This window comes from Ooceraea biroi, chromosome 1 (genome assembly GCF_003672135.1).
Source record: "Ooceraea biroi isolate clonal line C1 chromosome 1, Obir_v5.4, whole genome shotgun sequence".
NCBI lineage: Eukaryota > Metazoa > Arthropoda > Insecta > Hymenoptera > Formicidae > Ooceraea > Ooceraea biroi.
This window is the reverse complement of record NC_039506.1, coordinates 6,989,329-7,009,017: the sequence shown is the minus strand read 5'-3', so window position 1 is coordinate 7,009,017 and position 19,689 is coordinate 6,989,329. Positions and strand designations below refer to the sequence as shown.

At 44.3% G+C, this 19,689-nt stretch overlaps 1 protein-coding gene across 1 annotated transcript in view; it reads left to right on the top strand.

Annotated features, from left to right (window-relative positions):
* LOC105285462 (serine-rich adhesin for platelets) overlaps nt 1-17,749 on the top strand; it is a 40,819-nt gene extending 23,070 nt beyond the window's left edge. Inside the window, exons 9-16 of the mRNA XM_020033654.2 lie at nt 1,386-1,701; nt 3,405-5,385; nt 8,960-9,060; nt 11,130-11,648; nt 12,203-12,364; nt 14,445-14,601; nt 15,126-15,407; nt 15,728-17,749. Coding sequence (XP_019889213.2) covers nt 1,386-1,701; nt 3,405-5,385; nt 8,960-9,060; nt 11,130-11,648; nt 12,203-12,364; nt 14,445-14,601; nt 15,126-15,407; nt 15,728-16,159 — 3,950 coding nt within the window. The 3' untranslated portion in view covers nt 16,160-17,749. The remainder of the gene's footprint in view (nt 1-1,385; nt 1,702-3,404; nt 5,386-8,959; nt 9,061-11,129; nt 11,649-12,202; nt 12,365-14,444; nt 14,602-15,125; nt 15,408-15,727) is intronic.
* Nucleotides 17,750-19,689: the final 1,940 nt, after the last annotated feature.

Sequence of the window (19,689 nt, the reverse complement as noted above, 5' to 3'; positions counted from 1 at the left end):
TCCTATTGTGTTTCTCAGTACCCCGTCTAGCACCTCGCGGAAATTGAATGCACGGACAAATTTGCGTTTAACTCTTCGCTCCTAATTCAGGAGACCTGATTTGCCCGAAGAACTTTTTCATTTCTCGAAAATGCAATATCGCAACTTTAAACGCAACATTAAAACTTTGAATGTTTGAAACTTTAAGTGTCTTCAAATTAATGCAATAGCGTTAAGAGATAATCTTTTTTAGAAAAGCTCGTTCCATAGCTTTGATAGTATGATGGAACATTACGCCACCTTGATGATTCTTTCGTTCCGGTTTGTAAATGTAATTTTATACGCGGATGTTCTCTTACGGTAAATCCTGCTTTCAAAGAAGAACTCAAAGGAGAACGGACACTTGATAGAATTGACGCGCAAGCGTCGCAACCACCGCATTTCGACGCGAATCGATCGTGAATCTCCGCGTGTCCGCCACAACTAATCCCGTATGCGAAGGGCGTGCGTAAAATGCGGCCGCACAAAGCGCAGGAAGACCCAGCGCAGTCGTGAGCTATAACCGTAACTCGCAATTCGCAAATGGAACGACAGCGTGTCGAGCCGCGAGGCACGAGCGATACTTCACGATTTGAAAGCTGAAATTGGCACCGGCCGTCGCGAGTTGCGGCACGGTAATTGCATTATCCATTCAACGCCCTTAGTTAACGTTGTCGGCTCGCTTTTCTGACGCCACGTTCCGGCCGTCACATCTCCGCTCGCGCGGACGCTCGCGGCTGCCCGCGCGTGTTAAGTCGGAGACGACATGTTTCGCCGTAAGCGAGACACGCGGACGGACATGGTGATGTTCGCGTTTGCCAGCCCATCCCGTTCCCATCTCGTCATCCGGGTGATCGATATGATCGCTCGGTCCGCTTTCTCATCGCCTTCCCGTCAATCGCGAACACGTACAGACAGATCTGTACGTGGGAAGAAAAGCACCCTCCTCCTGCTCGTGTAGCTGAGACCGTGCAAACGCACATTTCTATGCACCGCGACAAGTCCACTTCTGTCTCTCGCTGTTTCCTTTGTTCGTGATCGTGTTCCTTAGATCCTCGTTTCCCGACATTACGGTGTTTCCTTGCGTCTCGCTTCTCGCTGAACGCGTTTCTCCCGCGGAACATGTAATCCTGTCGGCCAAGGCGCAAGAAGTGATCATTCAATTGAGATATCTGAAAGACAATACTTGCAGCAACATTGATTATATAGTCACTTATGCAAGTTACATAAATGATGTATAATATATTTAATAGTTAATTATACAAAGAAAACTTTAGTGCATAATTTTAAGTGGAATTAATATTGATGAGATCAAAATGTAAATCAGATAGACATGAATTAACACCTGAACTTTTCTGTCATCGTAGGTAACCGTCGTGGTCGCGCGGCTCCGCCGCCTCCTATCCAGCCGCCGCGAGAGGAACCGCCAGCGAAAAAGAAGGAGGAAGAAGAGGACGAGGATGAGGAGACGAGCAGTTCGTCTGAGGAAACGGAGTCGGATACCGAAGAAGAGTCGGAAACGGACGTTCATCCAACGGCGAATACCGCTACTTCTGCAGCTTCCGTCGCTTCTCAGGATCGTCAGAGGAACGAATCAGCCATGGCGCGCACTGACATCGGGCCTTTGCTCGCTCGCAGCGCCGAAGCCAGAAGAGGAAGTAAGGAAGATTCGCCTTCGACCAGGCAAGTTTCTGATTTCTAAAAATCTGAGTTTGAATTTTAAAGAGAAACATTTAGGTAAACTTTATTCATTATTGATAATAGCGAATCTGAGTTTTCCAACAAACTTTTGGATATTATTTGATGAAGAATAATGACACTGAAATTTAATATGTCATTGTTTTGTTTATTTTTAATATGAGTATACCTGAATATAATATTGATATAATGTCACTTCTTCATTAAAATCGAGCTAATGTTTTAATTAATAAGTTAAATAGAGTAATATTACATTACATAAATTTAATAATATCATGTTATAAGATTAATATCATGTTATAATTTAAAATGTGGATTATGGCAGTTAAAGATGAAAAGAATGTTATCATGGAATGTTAATATTTTCAAAAGTTGTATACTAGTCACTTATTATATGTGTGATATTTACAATTAAATATTTATTTATTAAAATATTAATTTATAAATATTTTTTTAAGTAGGATTGCAGAAAATTGATAGAAATATGTTCTCCTTGTAATCTGCTCACTATGTTTTTCTTTCCTGTTTCGATAGTTTACGTGATGGAAAAACATTTAATGATATTTCTGCTGCAAGTATCTTTAAATAAATATGTACATTATTTTTCTTGTCACTTTATAATTTTAAATTGCTAAACAATTTTTTCGTGTAAATTTTACGTATTCAGTATTCGCAGGAACCAAAATATGTTTATTTAAATTCGTTACGAAGGGTACTATCGCATAAATGCATTTCGACATTTTCTCTCTCTCTCTATTTCACATCCGAGAGTTACAAACGGGTTACTGTACTCACTCGCGCTGAATTTCGAAATAAGTTTTTCCTTCCACTGAGGGTCGCAATCTTCTTGCACGAAACTATAGCCTAAGGAAAGGAAGAGCGTTCGGTAGAATAGGGAGAAACCGGCAAAGAGCTGTAAGTGCTCTCTGGTCGGGCTGCCGCTCCCTTCGGTTTTCGTAAAAGAATCACGTGGCTCGTTCCCCATCGCGCTGCCTGCTATCAAAAACTTTTCACGTACCGCTGCGAAAACTGATTAGCCGTTCAGTCTGGCGATGAATTATAATACATTACGGCGCGGAAACTCGAGCACGCGAATCGCGCGTAATGGAACGACAATCACTTTGTGCGATGAATCAATCGACTTTTACATCTTTTTACAAATTGTTTTATTCATTATTTTGTCAAGTATTTTATTTCAATATGTCGGTCAAAATTTTAAGAACTCGGATATCTTTTTTTAGCTACGCGAATAATGGAATGTATTATATCTTGATTAAAAAGCGCAATTATAATCGTCGAATATGATACGTAATATTCTCTCGAATTCTGTGATACGTAATACGTGATCCGTAATACGTGATCCGTAATACATGATACGTTTCTCTCTGTACAATCGGGGAAATCGAATTGGATAGCTGAACTACAGAGTTCGAAAAACAGAACTTGAAGATCAGTGAAAGGTTCGCGCAATCTCGCGTCTCAATCCTGAAAGAGAGGCAGCTTAGCTAACAGCCGATAGCCGGTTGAAATAACGTGACTCCAATGTTAAAGGAGAAAGAGATTATCACAGAACGCATCACACCAGTCGGCAAACAGCGTCCTCGACGACGCAATCAAGCCGGCATATCCCTTAGAAGTAGTAGCCCCCAAGAAAAGAGAGAAAGTCCGACCGATCACTCGTGTCTCAGGTATTCGTCGCCGAGGGGGAGCCCCGCGCAATCCGCGACGACGACGACGACGACGGTGACGACGACACCGAGCAGCGCCGCGATGACGACGACGACGACGTCGACGCCGGGCGGCTACACCAGCAGGTTCGTAGCGCACGTAGCTCACGGTCAAACGACTGCTCATGATGAGGCCACTTCTAATTCCAGTAACCCCCTCGACCGTGATCGTTTTAGGGCATTTAGCGCGGACGGTACCGGCGACAGGTACTCGGCCGGTGCTCGCGTCGTGGCCGATAAAGTAATCGCGACAGCTACGACGGCTATGTTCGCGGATTATGCATTTGACGGCGACGCTGATGACGGGGACGCGGTTAAATCGCAGCCGACGTACGCTAGCTCGGCAACACGTACGGACGTTATTATGGACACCGACAAATCGACCACCTCATCCACCTCCCTCCACCTCGCGATTAGCAAACCCTCCGAAAGCCTCCTCGAGGGTAGTCGCGACGATACTCGGGTAACGAGAGCGAGTTCGAGCGTGGCTCCGTCCGAGGATGAAGGCGCGTTTGCGGAAGGTCCTTCCGGGAATGATGAAATCTCATCGGTAGTCACCGATCACGGCCAGAACGGATTCGCTCGCGCGACCAGTAATGATTCCAGAACGACGCAGCACGACGAGATCGCGACCGGAAATCGTGAATCCGAGGATACTCCGGGTATCCTTCAAATCGTCGTGGAGGATGTCGACGCGATTGCCGATGCTGAACAGCCTGTGTCGGATATCGCGAGTCGGTCCGTTGCGATGATCGAGCGCAGGGATCGATCGAGATCCAAGGACTCCCAGAGCGTTTCCGAGTGCTCGAGTTTCGTCAGCGGACAAACGGCGTCCGACAGCGAATCGGGGAGTGATTCTGAAAGCGGCTCCGAGGAGGAAGACGAGGAGGAGGATGACGAGTCCCGGGACGAAAACTGCAACGTGAAGGAGAGAAAGGAGGAGAAGAAGGAAAACGAGAACTCGGATAGTGAAGACGGTGCGGGAAGTGACGCTAACGAGGAGAGCGAGAGTTCCTCGAGTTCCGAGAGCGACGAAGAGGCAACTGTATTGAGTGCTAGCTCCAACACCCGAGGCGAGAACAGCGTGACGCCCGACGATCGTTACGAGAGAGAGCTGAAGCGCCGAAGCGCCTCGATAATTGACGAGAGGAGCGTCGAGGAGATGTTTGACGACAACGGCTGGGTGATCACAGAGCAGGATCTACAGCAGGATCTACAGACCGATCTGCAGACCGTGTCCACGATCCCACCGGGCTTCCGATCGACGAACGATTCTGCTGATTCTGCTGATTGTCCACTTGAGTTGACCAAAGTATCTCCAGTCGATACGACCGATCTCGAAGACGCCAGTGGGACTCGTACCGAAGAGATTATTTCAAGAAATGGTGATCAGAGTCGCGACGAAGTATCGAGCAGTCTCGAAAGTTCCTCCGCGCGGTCGACGGGCACTGTCGACGATGTCGAGAGGACGATCCCTATGAGCGAGCGACGAGCATCTGAGACTCTGCCCAGAAGTCGCGTGTACAGGCAGAGCAGTCTGGGTAAGAATGGATGGCTGGTCTCTGATGAGTCCGAGAGCGAATCTGAGCGGACTACCTCGCCGATCGAAGCTTCTTCGGATCGAGACGGCGACGCGGGAAACAGAAGCACTCACGCAAACGACGCGTGGAGGATCGACACGATCGAAGATAGCACGATGGGCAGCATCGACGAGAACGGGTGGGTGATACTTAACAGCGATGGGGACGACGTCAGAAATGACCGCGTGGGGGATCGCAGCGCGCAGGAGAACACGATTCAAACGACCGGCCACGTAACGAAAACGAATATTGAAAATGGCACGTTAGTCGCGAACGTCACCCGGTCGAAGGGCACCGAGCAATCAGGATCCGATGAGGACGAGGAAACGCCCGGTACCGATATCAGTATACCGATGCAAATGGTAACCACCGTCTTCTGTGTGTCCGTGCTATGTTACAGCGTCCTAACGACTCTCTTCCTGTAATCCATCGGGCTCTGTCTCTCTATTTCTGTCTCTTTCTTCCCATCTGAGACGCACAGACACTACGTACAGGTCTCCTCAGGTCTTCCTCCTATATTCTCTCTGTCTCTGTCTCGCGCGTTGTTGGTATCGGTATTGATGATGAAAGACTGTGGACTTTACACGAGCGTGCACGGAAACTGACGGGACTGTCTTGTCGCGAGTGACGATGCAACAGCTTATCCGATAGGACACTTGATCCGATACTCGTTAGGAAGAAGTTTGTTCCGCCCGCGAAGGTATCATTAATATCACCGTTACCTCGGGATTAGTTTACGTCAGAGGTTTGAGTGACACGAGATGTCTGTCTCGTAAACTTAATTATAAATTGCATTTAATTCGTAGCTTAGAAATTGTTTAATCTGCGGATTGATTGATTCGAGAAGAAAGAAGAAAATAATTTGAGGATCTTATCAGTTAATCGGGATGTAATGTGTGACTACACAAACGCGGGCTCGAAATCCGATTAATCTCGAATTAATTCTGATTGGATTCCAACTGATTTCCAAAATCGAGCATTCCGGAATTTAAAAGTTTGATAAATCAATCACCGGGATCGGTTGTCAAAACTGGTACACCGGTAAATATTCAGGAAGTGCAGTAACGAGAACAGAGGAAAGTGTACGCTGATCCATTAAAATGCTGTTGCTGTCGAAACTTGCGCTTCACGCGTCCTCCGAGCAGTGTAGTCGGACGGAAGCCCTTCACATCGGTGATTGTTCATGAAACGTTCACGTAGCTACCTAGAGCCACGCTATTATATGGTAAACTTGCATTTTATACATTGTGATAGTCGTATATACGGCCGAAGCGCCATTGTTCCTACAATTGTTGATCCGCGGTACGTAATCCTCGCATTGCTCAAGTACGTAGCTTTTCGTAGCCGTGCTCATACATGTACACACGTACACGCGCTCATATTATCGCGGTAGTTCAGTAGCGAGGCAATTTTAGATTCGCGCTTTTTCATGCTGAGCTTTAAAGCTGTCCCCGGGGTGGCAGAGGCGCCAGATGTCACGACAGCCACACGTGGCGGGTCGTTCGCCACGTGGACCAGCCGCCTCCCCGCGCCGCGGTATCTATCATAAGTTTTTGTACTCTCTCCTCTTAGTGAGTAGGCTTACGTCACAGTTTGTTGGTGTGATAAATAAACTGCATTTCTTTGTGATAACTCGTATTATTTATTTCCCTGTCAACCGTCCTCAGCATCAGCGTGACGTAACACGAGCAACCAAGTGTTGGATCCTGCCTGGAAATCTTGTTCACGTTTTCATTCTTTTTCTTCTTTTCCTTTTTTCTTTCTTTTCTTTTTTTTCTTTGATCGTTCATTCTCTGTCAATTCTCCCTCCCGATTCCCCGCGTCCTCCGATTTCTTGTATATTCTTGTCTAATCTCCCATTTCTTGTTCGCTCCGTCCCGGTCCACGTATATGTCACCCTTGGGAATACCGCCGAGCCGGATACGATATGTACGAGAAAAAAATGCATATTTATTTATTGCACTAACAGATTGTACGTTTACGACAGCGCCGTTGATCGGTGGTGGTTTCACCGATAGTTTCGCGGGTGGAAAGCGGCTGTCCAATTTCGTTGTCCGTTTCGGGAATCCTCCGAATCGAATCGTTCATCATCCGGAATGTTTGTCAGAAGTGATTTCCATGCGCATTTAAATCGCATGACATTATGCGTCGGACCGCGGGCAGTCACTTTTGGATGTGCGCGAGATTAGATGATTTATTGCACGTGGAATAGATCACTTTTTTCTAAATTTTTTTTGACACGTGAAAGTTTATGAGTCTCTCGTTATGTGACGCATTTATCTTCCTAGTACATGGACGATATTTTTGTAGTTGAACAAGCTCATGACTAGAGATGAGCAAATAATGTTACATTGCATATGAAAATTACTTCTAGAAATTTACTTTGAATGATTCACGAAATTCTCGTTAAAGCATGGCACGATTTACCAAGTAGGATTTCCGAACGAGCGGCAAAACATAGCAGTTAAAAACACATAAATCATCACAACATTACATGATGATACTTTTGATCTACAATAATAATTAATTCGCATTGCGCATCTCGAAATTCACATTGATAAGTTAGTAGTAAATCAGAGGATATTAAATATGTAATAAGAGATTGGATTGACAAGTGGGTACGAGATTAAAAAAGTACAAATTTACACTTTCCGATAGTGGATTCGAATACACAAATCATTCCGCGGAAAATTGTGCAACGGGCTAAGAGAACTCTATAGGGAAATCTATACCCTGTAATAACCTGCGATTAACCCATTTTTCATTTTGCAATTTAAATACACGCTCCATTAGTTTTGCGAAAATAAAAATCCGCTAACAAAAATTTGAATGTTAAACACAGCTATGTGGTTTTTGCAACAGTTAATAATGAATTCATTTGATTAACTTTTAAAGATGATTAACAGATTTAATAATTCGATTGTACTTTCCAGCTGTAGCAGTGACAATGGCAACAACAATAATCAAACCACGGTTACTTATCAGACAGATCGAACAAATTGTTTTCTAAATTATAACAGAAAACGATAATTGTTTAATGGAAATTCTACTATGAAAGTTCCCGCAGTCGAAAGCGGATTACGCCTAGCATTAGCGCTGCGTGATATTCTTAGCACGTTGCACACTACTCCACGCTACATTATAACGAATTGACAGTGTCGTGAGTTCGCAGTACACAGCCGTTTGAGAGAAATGTAGAACCATCGATCCACGCCGCAATCTGATCTACCAGTTTCGTAAACTAGAAACTTCTTACTTTGTGTCACGTTGGTTCTACCGATGCACTGGGACCCGACTTAATACGACGAAATACGAACTTAGTTCGGGATTCGGTGTAAAGTCATACAAACCGGGCGCGCGATAAACTATGTTTATACCGAAGTTTCGCGGACATTCATGAACTTTCTCAAATTCGAGCAGACCCGCACAAACATTGTTTGACTCAATCCGAAAATTTCATCTGCAACGCGCAGCTCGTCCTTCACAACGCTACCTTCTCCCCGCGCGCGCGATGTTAATCACGGTTTAATATAGCCGGATTTGCACCTCCCCGGTTATTTGTCATTAATCAGCGGCATTTGCTGGAGCTGTTATCATCCGGTTACGCGACGTGATCAGAATATCTGCCGATGAAATCTAAAGCCTGTCCCAAAATTTCCATCAATTCGAGCGTCTGAAGCGGATTTCGCTCATTTCGGGAATCTCTCTCCAGAATAATTTACAATTTTCCAGTCTGAGAGGGATAAACACTTTACCGAATTCCCTCATCATTCGATTACGACAGAGTAACCGCCTCTCGAAGATAACAAAATGCTTGCAGAAATGAGATGAGATGTGTGCATGACGTGTTTCTGCTGTAAGATATTTCCGCTGTAGAATTCAAAATCACGAATCATCATAAATTACTTACCCGCATATTCATGGTCATGTATGCAGGATGTCTCACGAATCTCTGGTAAAAAGTGCGGCGCATCGGTGGCCGCCGATGATTGCACTCGTCCGTGGAGCTGGAATCAAATTATATCGGTGGCTATTTCGTAAGCACCTAGGTTCTCTTTTTTCTCGAATTACATTGCCGAAAGTGTAATAATACCCGCAACGTCACGATCCGATAAGTGTCGCGACAACTTCCGCTGTAGATTGCTCACTGACGGCGAACGCCTCCGGCGAGTGTACAGACCACACGTCAATTAGCGCCGAGATTAACTGCACTGATCTCGCAGCTTATTTCATTGTCACATTGAATTGACATGATCGGAATGACTGTATGTGATAATAACGGTTTTACACGTCTGCGATAACGCTTCCTCTCACTCTCTCTTTCTCTCTTTCTGATTCAAGCGGTAGAAAGAACAAAGCTTTCATTGTTATTTTACGTAGCGACATCCGTGTGTCTTCGCCACGTCGTCGCGTGTTGATTTGCTGCAAAAGCTCGACCGTAACGTGCAAATCGAGGCGTGGTATTCTTTCCGATCGAGATTGACGGGCGAATCACATGCTTCCGCATAAATTCCGACGCGCACCACTCAACGTTACGTGTAACTCGGACAACGAATAGATTCGCGGGCAATCAGATGCAAATGTCGCTCCCTCGTAAGCTTAATCCCATAAACGAGACGGTAGCATCGGTACATTGTGTACCGTCGTGTGTATGAGAAGCAGTTAGCTACCTAACTCGGTTACTTCATTCCCCTCAGACTCATTAGCGTACGCAATTTACAACGCACCCATATTATTATTGTACCTTTTAAAGCTTAATGCACGTGCAATGTGCAATACGTGCCTCAGCATCGTATAAATCGCGTTTCCTTCGGACACCGCTGCATTAGCGCGATACGCTTGTGCAATTGATAAATACATCATTCGCTTCGTACAAAGTGACCAGGCACGTTTAATCAACATCGTCCTAATTTCGCGAATCCACAATAACGGACGTACAGATTACTTGTGCGAACGCCGAGCATTCTTCTCTCGTGATTTTTCCTTCGACGACAATGATTGATATTCTTATTATGATTGATAGCGCATCCGCGAGCACGCGATTAATAATATAACGAGCCCCTACGTCTACAAACGCAATTAACACAATGTAAGATGCTACTCGCGCGCGAACGAGCGCGTTCTCACTCGGCCTCGTTTCTCCCGCTGAAGACGACTCGAGACTTTCGAAATAGAACGTGCTATAAATATAGGCGGTATTGTCCGTCTGTGTTCGTTGATAAGTGGTTTCCGTAGTATTGCGTCCAACTTGCCTCGCACCGTGGTTTGCGCTCGCGGCACGCATGCACCGAAATAGCTCGACGCGAGTCTCGCTCTCGAAAATACAACCGTTGGTTACCCCGGCCATTCGCCCGCGATGGGTATCGTCTTTCCATGTGCGTACCGAGATCGAGGTACTCTCAGGGATCCTGCGATGCTCGAGGTGTGCGATTACTCGAAAGCTACTCGAATTCAGCTAGAACAATCGCGGTCCGAACCAGGGAGAAAAGCCAAGCCGTGCGCACGAGAATGCCGGGAAACCCGACCGCTAGAACGCGTAAAGAAACCCCCAAACGTACGTGATACTCGGATCACGAGCGGTTGATACCGCGAAAATCCGAGGTGCATGCGACGAAGACACTTGAGACGATTTTACAGCAGTAAATGGGAATTGTTTCAGTTTTCTTACGATTAACAACAAACTCGTTACGCTTTCCTGTAGGTAGTTTTTATTATGTATTGATCATGTAACGCAAGAAGATAAAATGAGACTACATTGCTCTTTCATCGCTGCTTACAATAATTACTTGTCACTTGTTGAATTACATGCATACGTGTCGGATGGAGTCACTTCAGTCTTACATCTTTGACAGAATTTTAAAGAGACTTGTGAGATGCATAAAGGAAACAATTCATAATCTTATATTCATAAGCTTGTAATTGCAATATCTTAATACTCGTCACGTATTGATTAGCATCTCAGAGAGATGAGAAGATATCAAAACTCTTGTGATACTACAAGCACGCCTCTACAAGATTGAAGTAGCTCACCATGTCGTCGTATTAGCATAAACCAAACTTCCATCAGACGCACGAAGTGAGCGTAACTGTTCCACTGATGTTCCAGGTTCCTGAACAAGAGCAGGAGCCAGGCGGCGATGATGGCGTCCCGCGAGCGGGAACGTGAACGCGAGCGTGAACGCGAACGCGAACGTGAACGCGAACGTGAACGCGAGCGTGAACGGGAACGCGAAAGGGACATGGACGCGGACATTGACTCGTCCTTGTCGGCGAGATCTCGCTACGCGGCCTTGAAGGAGCGACGCCAACGTCTGGCCCGGTCCAGGAGCTCGCACAACTTTGGCGGCGACGACCTCGACCTGGACGAGGAACCGCCGTCGCCGACGACCCAGTCGCCGAACGCCTACCTGGCGGCGAAGTACGGTGCCGGCTCCGAGCTGGCCCGTAGCCGCAGCACTCACGCCCTGAAGTCCAGGGAACCGAGCCCGGAACGCGATCGCCCGGGCGCGGAGAAGGACGGCGCGGCCCTCAGCTCGTGGGCCAGGTACCTCAAGAACAAATACGGCAATCGCACCACCAAGGACAAGGAACCGCCCTCCTCGTCCTCCACGATACCTTCATCCAGGTAATAATCGGGATTTTTTTTATGTTTTTACGATTTACGGATTTTTTTATGTTTGCGAGGAATGGATTTATGAAACGATCTTACAAAGACATTGCGAGTTAGAAGGCTAGCTCTGTGATTTTCCAATCAGGAATTCAGCAAAACATCGAAGTTACCATAAATATAACTGAAACTCTCCACGTGCGGAATATCTTGATCAAGTACCTATTTGCGGGATAATTAGTACACATTGCCGGCCATATTGCAAATAATGCGTTATGCAGTCATCTGTGGCACCGACAAATTTTAGTCGTATTGATATGTGCACAATGGTTCGGAATGGTTCAATGGGACCAATGTAGGATTACTGGTATAATAGATATTTATTATCCGTCGCGTTAATGCGGACTTAACAGAACGTGATATAAAGCGTGTGCGTTCGTCTTGCAACAGAAGAGATTATCGACAATAGGGATCGAATTGTAATGAATTCAGCATTATTGAATAATTTATATTGTCGTTGCAATTGCAATGAAGCAAGAATCTCGGGAATCATCTTGGGAATTATTTTGCAGCAGCAGCGCGACTGCGAGAAGGCTATCGTTGGGCTTGCCTCTACGGCACACCGGGCAAACATCCTTCGAATCTTCTGACGACGACCAAAAAAACCCGTCAGGCTCCCCCACGTCCCCTACAGCAGCTCCCGTTATACCCGCGGCAGCAGGTTCCTCCACTAGGTGAGTCTTAATTAATTATATTAAAAATACAAATATAGATAAGCGCAAACGTGATTTTAAGGATATCACTTATATTAGGAGTGTGATTTAGTTTTGAGGGTTTTGCAACAGATGGCTGTAGTGTCAGTTTGTTCCAATAGCTGTTTCCAATAACTGTTGTTTCTTACAGTGTTGACATTATCCATGACATTTAGTAGTATTATAGCAATAGATGCAATAACAGTCGTGTTTATATCATTGTAAAAATGCAACTTCCGAAAGCTCTTTAGCATTTTCGACATGCGTTGCTTTTGTTTTTTAATCAAAAGAAAACTACGGCTGAGGGTTATAGAATTCTTGTGGAAACTTATGGTGATTCTGCCCCATCAATTAAGACGTGTGAATACTGGTTTAGACGCTTTAAAAGTGGTGATACTGATATGAAGGACAAAGAACGCTCGGGACAACCAAGAAAGCTTGAAAATGCAGATTTGCAAGCATTATTGGACGAAAATCCAACACAATCCACTTCAGAACTTGCCAGAGCATTAAATGTTGATCGTACAACAGTTACCAAACATTTACATGAAATGGGAAAAATTCAGAAAGAAGGGAAATGGGTTCGACATCAATTATCGGAAAGTGCGATTGCGAACCGGTTGAACATTTGCATTTCGTTGATCGCCAGGCAAAAAAAGAAGAGTCTTTTGTCTCGGATTGTTACTGGGGATGAAAAGTGGATCTATTTTGATAATCCGAAACGCAGAAAATCATGGGTGGATCCAAAAGAACCATCAACATCCACTCCGAGACGCAATATTCACGGTTCAAAAGTAATGCTCTGTATTTGGTGGGATAGTGTACTATGAGCTGTTAAATCCGCATGAGACTGTCACGGCTGATCGTTATCGACACCAATTGTACAAGTTGAAGCAAGCATTGGACTAAAAACGACCACCAATTGCGAGTAAACGACGGAAAGTGATTCTTCTTCGTGACAACGCTCGATCTCACGTTGCGTTATCAGTGAAACAAACACTATTAGAGCTTGAATGGCAAGTCTTCTCCGGACATTGCTCCATGCGATTATTATTTGTTCCGGTCGATGCAACACGCTTTAGAGGATACACACTTTCATAATTTCGAAGAAGTGCGAAAATTCGTCGACGAATGGATCAACTGAAAAGAAGAGTCATTTTATCGTGGTGGAATCCATCTCTTGCCAGAAAGATGGGAAAAAGTTATAGAAAACGAAGGAAAATATTTTGATTAAGGTATTCATTCATTATCATATTTAAATACATGCGTTTTTGAGCAAAAAAACCCTCAAAACTAAATCACACCCCTAATACATTTTAATTTTTCTTACAAAATCTTCTCTTAAATATGAAAACTCTTTTTTTTATAAAATATTAAATTTACAAACGTGCAACAGGGCTTAACTTTGCGAAATTCGATCGCCTTGAAAATGGTTGAGAATATAAGCCGTTTTGTCAGTTCTTTTTGTTCGGAGCTTACGACGAAAAGGAAAGAGAAATATTTCATTAGTTGAAATGAAGACGCAACGTGCTACTTGTTAGAAAGAACGTGCAAGTTTCTAAATACCCGTCCGGGCAAGTACTCTTCAATGGAGTCTTCGCCCGGATGGGCGCGTAGCGAGAACCAGCTATCGCAATCAAAGCACTTTATCCTCGTTATCCGTTGCGTTGCACGGTGCACTCCGGGACTTCTCGCACAGCTATAATTCTCGAAGATCTACCGCTGTTTCTAGCGGAGTGAAACATCGTGCCGCTTGAAAAGTGGATTTACGAAAAACATTCTTTTAAGAACAATGAAGATACAGGGTCCACTATATCCGAGTTTGCTTCTTTCTGCTGAGACTGCATTCGCTCGGCGAACTTTTCTTAATTCAGGGATTTCAGGAGTTACATAGGGCGAAGGGGATAATTATATTTATCACGTAACTGTTCGCGCATAGCCGAGCGTAATCAGCCTACATGAAAGATCTATAATCTTGCCTACGGAGGAAGATTAATATAATCGCGCCAAGATCGAGAATCCCTATAATGAGCTTTATTGACCACCGTTTCATCGGCTCCAGCAATGGTCGGAGGAGTCACTATCTGCTGAAGCGGCGGCAGCTGTTCAAGTTTGGGATGCGGGGGAGCGAAGCCGGATGCTTTACCTGGCCGAGAGGCCTCGCGGTCGGCCCGGACAACTCCATCGTCGTGGCCGACAGCTCTAACCATCGTGTTCAAGTAAGTCATTTATCTAACTCTCTCAAGACTGATCTTCGAATTTAATTATCCAAATTTATAATAATATCAAATCGCTAACAGTGATAAACGTAATCATTGGTTACATGATACAACGTAACAATGTTCCAGCGATGAAATTAGCAGTCACCAAAAAATCAATAAAAAATCTTATCTCGGTTGTAAAATTATTTTACCCAAATCAATCAATTCCGAAATGAATCTGTGTTTCATGACGCGTAACGATCCGCCGAGGATACAATTTTATATTGATAACAAGCACGACTCGATGAATCAGCCGAATCGTTTCCGGCAATAACAGCTAACTGCCACGTAAAGCGGAAAGTATGAAGCCTTCAGAATTTCATGGGCGCCACTCTGGTGGTATCGGCGATCGTAAATAAGCCAGACACGTTGCTCGCAACGACGGCAAGGACGGCAGAAAATTCCTCGTCCTGGTCGTTATTGCCGGCCGATTTTAATATCGGTGGCGCGATCAATACGAAACGACCTTGCACCACTCGCAGGTATTCGACGGTAATGGGAACTTCATGAAGGAGTTCGGAACATATGGCAGCGGCGAGGGCGAGTTCGATTGCCTCGCCGGGGTGGCCGTAAACAGGATCGGGCAGTACATCATTGCGGACCGTTACAACCACAGAATCCAGGTGCTTGACCCGTCTGGTCGTTTCCTGCGAGCATTCGGCTCCCAGGGCACCGCCGACGGTCGCTTCAATTATCCGTGGGGCATCACCACCGACGCCCTCGGCTTCATTTACGTATGTGACAAGGAGAACCATCGTGTACAGGTACGTATAGATTACATCCAGGGAAACAGTAAATTAATTAACGGCGAGAGTAATTTGCCCTGTACGTGTACAATTCGGCAACAGCATTTTTAATCTTCGTACAGTAGATTTTGTCCGCTTAAAACGTGTACCGTCGTCGTGGTGCTGATGTACGAAACAATTGTTTTACACAATACAATCGGTCTCAGGGGGGAAAAAATGCATACAGCTTTATGTCCGCCATTCCACATTTCGATGTTATTGTCGAGTGCAATTGTTAAAATCCCGCACCGGCCATTGTCGCGTCACTGTTCTGACCGCTCGAAATAACGGCTTGGCAGGTATTTCAATCGGATGGCACGTTCGTGGGCAAGTTCGGCTCATGCGGTAGCGGACGCGGCCAATTAGAACACCCGCACTACATCGCGGTGAGCAACACCAACCGAGTGATCGTCAGCGACAGCAACAACCACCGCGTGCAAATATTCGACGTGAATGGTCGCGTGTTGACGTCTTTCGGCTCGGAGGGTTCGGACGACGGCCAGTTCAAGTTCCCACGAGGGGTTGCCGTGGATGATCAGGGCTACATCGTCGTCGCCGACTCCGGTAACAACCGCATACAGATCTTCAGCCCGGAGGGCGCCTTCCTCAAGTCATTTGGCTGCTGGGGCAGCGGGGACGGCGAGTTTAAAGGGTTGGAAGGCGTCGCCGTCACCTCCACCGGCAATATTGTCGTCTGCGACCGCGAGAATCACCGGGTCCAAGTATTCTGAATGCGTTGACCACCAGTTTCATCGCCAGTTTTCTGTTCGCGTTGAGAAGAGCGAATTATTGAGCTCTTTTGCTGAGCATACAACTTGCCGGTCGATGATATTCGCGTTTGTTAATATTGTTAATGATGAGCGAGTATAAGCGAGTATCCAGGATATATCTACTATATTTGCAGATAATGTTATGTATTTGGATACTTGGAGGATACTTGGATTGATGTTCGTGAGCAAATATTAATGGGACTCGATAATTTTGAATGTCGACAATCCATTACGACTTTTTTATCTGAAATTTATAACTAACAATTAGCAGGGCTCATTTAGATGAAACTAAAATAGAAAAATAGAAAAAATAGAAAATATACGAGATGAAAGGTAAAAAACATTACAATATCTTGGTGAATAAATGATTATAATCGTGCACGTTTTATGATAAGCTGGCGTACCACCTGAATCAATATGCAAAGTCAATATTGCGAATCAGAGGGTTTTCCAGTTCAATTTCCATACAGACATTCTGCAAACACACATTTCAATAATTTCGTTCGTAAATCGGGAGTGAGATGTCACGGTAGCTTATTTAATTAAAATATTAACACCAATACCTTTTTTATCCACCTATTTTACGTTTATCCACATCGGGAAACCCCTCTCGTGTGAATCTTATGAAGCTTGATATAATTTTCTTCATCCTCTATTACCCTTCATCGTTTAGCAATAATAAATTTATCGCGTTCGAGGCAAAATGGGTAACGATGATCCGTTTTTTATTATTACATCGTGAATAATTAGCGAATAATTGAGTCACGCGAAATTTAGCATCTTTATTGACAATTAACAAAAAAATATTAACGAAACTCATCGCTTATCTTCACTAATGTTATTTTTATGCAGACTTGTACCATGAAATGATGATTTCAACTTCCAATTCTAAGAGGGAGGCTCAAATGTTAATAACTATTATACTTACCTATTTTTTCGCTAGGGACAAAATGGAGAAAATGAAAGATACCCAGTACTTTCCTCGTTCCAACTTTCTTTTCCCGAAATTTTCCAGAGAAGTCAGTTTTAATGTTTTCTGTGTGCTTTTGATTCGGAAACATGTAAATTCATTGTTTTTTTGTGGTTTCTCACATTCGTTTTTCGTGTTACTTCGACAAACATTTAATTCGTACACTCGGTGCACGACGCGATATAGATTGAACGAAATATCGGAACAGACGGAATAATGAAAAAAGAGGCTGAAAAAGTAGAACAGCAATCATATCGACGAGCGCAACGACGCGTGAACGCAATCGAGCCGCCCGCTCGCCGACTCGAATTTTCGAAAGGAAAATCTCGAAAGGACGCTAGTCGATTTTCCACTCGACAGCCCCGAAAAAATACGCACGAATACCGTGTTTGTTTTTTATCCTCCTTTCCGTCTCACTCCCACTATTTCTTTCTCTCTCTCTTTCTCTCGTATCTATCTCTCTCTTCTTCTCGTATGCGCGCGATATCTGAGCAATTTAATTAAATTTGTACTCAAAATGACAGCAACTAAAGTTTGTACCGTTTGTATGCTTTAAATAAATTGTTGCGGAAAGAAGACGATGAGTAAATTTTTCTTAAATCAATCTTTGTCTTGATACTATTCGCCGTGACATGTTACTTATACGTTCTGCATGTTTGTAGCAGCAGATATTAGATAAAACATAAAAGGATTATTACTTTCGCGCTCTCTGAATACGATCGTTAAATTTAGCGGTTTGCAAAGTCCTGATTCGGCACTCCATTTGATGAGCAGTTGGAACTGGAAGTTTACTTTAACATCAATGGGAACTCTACGAGCAACTTCAACGACGCGTCCTGAGATCATTATTTGCCCGAGGATATTCCTTAACTCGCCGTAATTACATTATTCTCTATATATTCCAGTCCAGGCACAACTACAATATTCACTACTTACAAGTCAACTAGTAATTCACATTTTACTATGGACTGATTAATTGAACCAACGGAGCGTTATGTCTAAAACCTCGATTATTTGTTTGCACAATATTTAACAAAGTACTTGTGGATATAATCATTTGTAATTTACTAACTAATTTATTATAAAAAAATTAATATTTTATATATATTAATATTTATATATATACCTTTTTGATATTCTGGCATTTGTATCTAAATAGTGGCACGACTTATGAATATTTAAAGTTGTTATTATTCAAATCTACAAAATTGCAGGAGTAAAAAGAGAGCCCTAGAAGGATAGGTAAATAAAAAGGTGAGTGAGTCAATAAATATATAATTTATTAAATGCAATGATGAAATGGTGTAACAATAGAGGGGCGGGCGAAACGACGACCGATATCGGTCGCCGCGAAGGCGGACAAGAGATAATACGTCGCCCCGCCCGGCGCCCCCCCGGAGATCGGAAATATAGATAAAATATTTTCGTTATTATTTACAATATTAGTCGAACGTTAGTCAATAAATAATAAACAGTGGCGTAATCCCTTTATTTAATATAATTTAATCATATATATATATATATATATACGCTTGCGATAATAAAAATATTACAAGAGATGGAGCCTTTACCGTTATTCGTTTCCACTAGTAAAATCTAGCACATAGTGCAGCCGCAGCTGCATGACGTTTCGGCATTCTAAAATTTCTTGGTAACCGATTCTGCGTAGGATGGTACGCGATCCCTGACTTCTCTCGCAAGATTCGATAGCAAGATAATGATCAATTCCGCACGATCGCCTGAATCTTGGAACACCGAAACGTCATGTGGCGGATTGATGTCGAAACAGCCGTCGAAATCATCAACGATTCGGGAAACCCGCGCTCTCTTTTTCTCTCTTTCTGCCTCGCGCGAACAAATCGACGACGGGACTGAACAACGAATCAGCTCGATTTTCGACGCGCCGAGTTATCACAACGAAAATACACGCGCGACGTATTAATTATCCGGAAAAAAAAAAAAGATCGTATATGTGTGTTCTTCGTGTGCAGTTTGCCGTGTGTGTGAACGCCGCCACGCGAGACTAGGAATTGTAGCGACCCAGGCAGGCAGCAAGCAGGTACAAAGTGATCGTCGCGACGAAGGAACATGTGTCTGGGTCTCTATGATTTCGTGTCTCTGTGCCTCTCGTTAATTTCATATCTAATTCATTGTGTGTATTTTAGAGTGTGTGTACATGTGTGTGTCCGTTGTAACTCCGTAATTTTGTGTCTCCATGATTCTGTACGCTGTATACCATCGTGATCTCGTGTGTGCGCACAAACATGATGGGCACCAACCCGATCGTTTCGACCCTTTCGACATCGTGACAGCGCGTGCAACGCGATGCCGCAGGCACCCGCGTGTTCGCGTCGCGAGTCCGTGCCCGGTGTGCCCCGTCCGAACCCCGAGGTTGAGAGGCGGGCACACGACCAGCTCCGGGTCACCGTGCCAAATTTTCGTTTTTGTTTCTTCTCTTTTGTTTTGTGAAAAATATACGGAAAGTTTTATGCGAGATGTGTCAAGGCAACGTGTCACGGAC